Genomic DNA, 6,000 nt, shown 5'->3' with positions numbered 1-6,000 from the left:
ATTTGAATTTCGTTAGCGTCGTTGGTATTTAAGAAGAGTTTAACAGCAAGAATATTGATGTCAGTACGGTGAAGTTAAAGTAACGGAAAGATAGTGATTTTGTTAAACGTGGCTGTAACGTACGTATGGGTTGGGGTAAGATACGTTATGTCAATGACATAGATGATATGATGCGCCAAATTGATATTACTATCGTTAACTGTTATATAGAGTTTCGAAACTGTCGTTAGCTGTTATATAGAGTTTCTGAAATTCTTTATAACACCTAACGATAGTTTTATCAAAAGCGCGTCGGTATCGTTCCCAAATGGGAAAACCCTGAAATGCCATTGCAAAACTGTCTTTTTGCTACGAAATGTAAATTTCAACTAAAAACACAATTTAAAAAACTACAACATTAGCAAATACTTGACCGTTTTTCTGTTGTCGTCTTCTCAAATTATTGTTGAGTTTGTTTAATATTAGCTTTATCAAATCATTTGTACTTTCCGCCGTTCCGTTTTCCACGTGTGCGGTTTGAAGACGGTAGGCCTACAGAATATTCGCGGTAAACGAAGATTTGATTTCTTGATTCTTAACGAAGCGTTAAACGAAGCAGCGAAATGATGGACTTATCAGACAACGGTTAGTTGAATATGATCTACTAAAAGTTGTAGTAATTTAGTGCAAATTCGCTCGAATGAAACGTTCAGCAGCCATTTTGCCGGCATCGAAACATCCGACTACCCCTTCGCTATTTTTAGAAACTCTATATATAACAGTTAACGATAGTAATATCACTTGCGCGGACCATGCCGCCGTTTTGCAAAACCCTCGTTACCTGTTATACATAGTTTTAGCAATAATGCGCACGAACGCGCTATTGATATAACTCTATATAACAGTTAACGATAGTTTTAAAACCCTATATAACAGATAACAATAGTTTCGAAACTCTATATATAACAGTTAACGATAGTTTCAAACCCCTATATAACAGTTAACGATAGTAATATCAATTTGGCGCACCATAGGATGAACACGAACTTTAATCATCGTCTTTATGAACAGTTCCGGGGCCGGGCTCAGCACTGAGGCGAGGCGGTAGTGAGATGCCAAAGCCAGATCGAACGGCCGACCAGACGCTCCGGGGCGAGTGAGACTAAGCACCGAAGTATCAACGCCGACGACAACCAGGAAAAGGATTCAGAAATGCACGGTATCTGTAACCCCGTTAACCCCAGCATCGTTACATGCCACGTTCAAGGATAATTCTGGATAAAATGATTTGTTTTGAAACTTTTTCATTTTGGTGAACTGTATATAAACTGTAGAAACATGTTTTTGTGTGTGCACCTATTGATGAGAGAACGAACGTTGACTGCAAGTGTGCTTTGACTGAGTCTGTGTACAATGTGATGTGACCTATGTCAGAATGCGTGTGTGACACCATACAAACCTGCATGTTAGATATACCGAGACGCTTGCCTTCTAACATATAACACGCCATCTGTATTACTGGTCTTTAAGAAGGCACCAACACGTTATACCCTGATTGCTATAAACTCAGACAGGCACATTCAGTACCGGTATAATTATTTACCTCATGCCGTGCACAAGCTTCACGTTGGTATACAAAGGGTCGTTGGTGTCTGTGTACGAATTCTCTGTCCACGCCATCATTGCGTCAGCTGCACACACACGCATACACACGAGTTCAGAACAGATTGTTTTTAATCCGAATATGACATATTTTTATGTTTTTGGAATCAGAAAATGATGTAACATAAAATAAAATTGTTTTTGGATCGTTTTATAAAAATAAAATGTTAATTGCAGTGTTCAGATTTTTAATGACCAAACACATTAATTAATTTTTAAGCTGCCAAGCTGAAATACAAAACCAAAGTCCGGCCTTTGTCGAAGATTACTTTGCCAAAATGTCAATCAATTTAATTGAAAAATAAAGGTGTGACAGTGCCGCCTCAACTTTTACAAAAAGCCGGATATGACGTCATCAAAGACATCAAATGTCTGGGGATATCATTTCCAGGAACTCTTGTGTAAAGTTTCACGAAGATCGGTCCAGTAGTTTACTCTGAATCTACACACACACACACACACACACACACACACACACACACACACACACACACACACACACACACACACACACACACACACACACACACACACACACATACACATACACCACGACCCTCGTCTCGATTCCCCCTCTATGTTAAATCATTTAGTCAAAACTAGTCAAAACTTGACTAAATGTAACAAAGCAAGTTTAAATAGAAAGCACATTGCCATCAATCATGCAATCTAGTCTTTAATAGGCACTATGTACAACAAGGCACATACACACAAACACACACATACAGACACACACACACATACACACACACACACACACACACACACACACACACACACACACACACACACACACACATACACACACACACACACATTCACATACACCACGACCCTCGTTTCGATTCGGCCCCCTCTATGTTAAAACATTTCAACTCTCTCTGACCAAATGTAACAAAACAAGTTTAATGAGAAAGCACATTGCCATCAATCATGTAATCTAGTCTTTAGGCACTCCAACAAGGCACATACACACAGACACACACACAGACACACACACAGACACACACACAGACACACACACAGACACACACGCACACACAGACACACACGCACACACACAGCCACACACACACACACACACACACACACACACACACACACACACACACACACACACTACTAACACACACCATATGACCTGATCTTGCTGCCAAAAGGTGCGCATGAACGTGCTTCCGTTTTTTAAGCCCAAATAAACAATGCGGAATTAAACAATGCTGTTTTATTTGTGCAGGGGGGGTGTGGAAGTATGGCTGAATATGCACTGTTGAAAGTGTCATGTACCATTACCAAGCAGTTTTTTTTACATACTTCACATAAATCGCTGACCCGAACGAAAATCGAAAATCAGAATGCGGACATGTTAGATATTGCCTTTTTTAATCGAATTCAGAGTTAGAATTATCTGACCAAACTATTAATTTTAGTACTTGAACTTAGGGAAACATTTACTCGTACACATATGATAAGGAAAAAGAAAGTTATTGGGTCAACCAGATCTGATACTCTGATAATAATTGGATAGCATACATGTCTTAAAATGCTTTAGGGCTCTGCTAACACCCGGGCTTGACTGCTAATACTATATTTATATAGGGCAATTCCAAAAAAAATGCTCACCTAAGCCTGGAATTCAAAATGGAATTGACGGCTTTTTCACCGTATATATGCCACAAGAGATGTTTATAGTATACCATTCATCGCTTGCCTCTAGTTCACTCCCCTTGTATGCCGCCATTTTGTTTTGATGTCATTTGGGAACGCGCCGTGTGAAGTCATTTTATGACAACTTTTAAGAATGTCATCGCGTGTGCTAGTTTTTATTGTTTTGGTTTCGAAAATTAGTCAAAGTTGCTACAGAAGCCTAAAACTATCGTTTGATCTGTTTTTAAAATATCACTTGCTAATACTTTTTGAAATATATTCAAAACAAACTCTACCCCAAAATGGTGCCACGTCAGTGACGTTTTGGGTAGACTTTTTGTTTGTGGCGATGAACCGATTGGTTGATTTATTTCTTATTTCGAGTTTTCTTAGCTTTTAAATGGAGGAGTCCAACCATGTGATTTGAGTTTGTTTGTCCCCATTTTGTTGTGCACAAAGTGCGTCACTGACGTGGCGCTGTTTTGTAACGTCTATGGCACTTTGGAACCATGTGTACTTGTTACTGGTAGTTTTTCACCAATTTCCTTGTGATTTTTTGTTACGTGTTCTGACTAAGGTTAACATTGTTGTAACTGGAAAAAGCTGAGCACAAAAACGAGATCATTTGTCCGTTATTTTTAATTTTTAGTGCAGTTAAACCCAGAGATTTGTACGAGTTATGATCCAACAAAATGATCAAAACGCTATATTAAATGTTTCAGGTAACTGATCATCAAAAATAATATATCATTTGAAAGGCCAAACATTTAACTGGTTTACCTCTCAGAGATGACGCCATTAGGTTGCTACGTCATAAATGACGAGGCATCCAAATACGTCACTTTTGGGTTATGCTTCAAAACGGGGTCTTTTGTCAAGCACCATGAACAACTCCTATTCTGTAAAAGAGTGTAGCTAGGTAATGACACAAAGGAAATTTCTACAAAGGTGAAGAAAGTAACAAAGTGGCGAAGAGCATTGGCGTCGACCTGAAGGACGTGGACATCGACCGGAGTCACCGCGTCGGGAGGAAACCTGCCCCTGGCCAGCCCTCTCAGCGCCCCATCATCGTGAAGTTGACGTCTTACCGCAGCAAGGCGACCCTGATGAAGGCCCGGAGGAACCTGCGTGACGTGGACTCCAGCAAGCTCTTCCCAGACGCCAGTTGGCCCGCGCTCCCTTCCCGCGACGGCAGGGGGGCCCGAGGCGCGTCAAAGATCTTCATCAACGATGATCTTACCAAGACGCGCGCCGCCGTGGCCAGTAAAGCTCGCCAGTTGAAAGTGAGCAAGTCGCTGGACGACACTTGGTGCAGAGACGGAGTCGTCTTTGTGAAGAAACACAACACAGTAAACCGCATCACAACCATGCGCGAACTGGAAGCCTTGGTGTAGTGCCAACCTTGGTGCCAGCCTTGGTCACCTAGTTCTCTCCTTCACTAACTGTACGGTCACGTCACAATCCATCTAGGTGTGTGTGTGTGTGTGTGTGTGTGTGTGTGTGTGTGTCTGTGTATGTATGTATGAGTGTGTGTGTGTGTGTGTTTGTTTGTGTGTGTGTGTGTGTGTGTGTGTGTGTGTGTGTGTGTGTGTGTGTGTGTGCAGGAAAATGAAGAATACAACACATAAAGAGACAAATACTGAACTTTACGTTGCATATGTTTTGAAGTGAACATCTTGTCACAATCACACCATTTCTCAAAGTCAACGTGCATGTGCCTATGAATCATACCTGTAACCCCTCCCCCACTCCCCTCACCCACTCCCCTCACCTGCCCAGGTCAGTGTATAGAGCGTGCATTCCGACTCCACTCTGACCACGTGCTAGTACGTGCAACTGTGCCAAGAAACTGAACTGACACCAGTCTTGCTTTATGGTACATGTACCGTATATGCGCACCCCAGATATCGGAAATGATGATACAGTATGTGTACGTGCGCCGAGTGTGAGTGGATACGTGTGTGTGTTTGTGAGTGTGTGTGAGTGCCAGCGTGTGTACGTTTGTGTGTGTTTGTGAGGGTGGAGCGTGTGTGCGCGCACGCGCGTTTGTGTGCGTGTGTGCGTGGATGGTTGGGTGGGGGTAGTGTTATGTGTGCGTGGGTATGTGTACGTGTGTGTATGTGTGTGTGTGCGTGTGTTTGTGTGCGTGTGTGTGTGTGCGAGTGAATGTGTGTATGTGTGCATGTGAACGACCGGGGGTATGTGTCGTGTTTCGACGCATGCCTGCGTGCGAATCTTTTCATTGCTTTAAATACTTAGATTCGACTTTGCCGTGTCAAACCACTGTTAACATGTAATGTATCCAAAGCTTTGTCAACATCGTTGTAATACAAGTATGTATAGTCTTATAGTGAATGCATAATACTTTTGTTTATATGTCATGGTCACTTCGCTTTACCTTCTCATTTTTCATGATCGTACCGGCTACATCAACTTAACTTACACCACATCGTCCAACTCTTGTGTTAATACTTTAATACTTTAATACTCAAATGTACATAGCTGTGCCTAATTCAAATGCTACTCATATTTCACCCTGCTGTATAACACATGCAATATTGTGTATTTGACGTAGAATGTCTTCACAGCCATCCGTGTGACCTATTCACTTACCCGATAATCATATCACCTTCGTATCCATTTACTTTACTTTGTCTTGAAAACACATTTATTCTTTATTCTTTCTTACTCTCCTTCTTACTTGTGTTCTGT

General features: G+C 41.5%; 1 protein-coding gene across 1 annotated transcript in view; it reads right to left on the bottom strand.

Moving 5' to 3' along the window:
- LOC138959534 (uncharacterized) overlaps window positions 1–6,000 on the bottom strand; it is a 28,728-nt gene that overhangs the window by 15,159 nt on the left and 7,569 nt on the right. The window contains exon 4 of the mRNA XM_070331054.1: window positions 1,583–1,670. Coding sequence (XP_070187155.1) covers window positions 1,583–1,670 — 88 coding nt within the window. The remainder of the gene's footprint in view (window positions 1–1,582; window positions 1,671–6,000) is intronic.

The sequence above is a fragment of the Littorina saxatilis genome, linkage group LG2 (genome assembly GCF_037325665.1).
Source record: "Littorina saxatilis isolate snail1 linkage group LG2, US_GU_Lsax_2.0, whole genome shotgun sequence".
Classification (NCBI taxonomy): domain Eukaryota; kingdom Metazoa; phylum Mollusca; class Gastropoda; order Littorinimorpha; family Littorinidae; genus Littorina; species Littorina saxatilis.
This window is presented reverse-complemented; position numbering and strand designations above follow the sequence as displayed.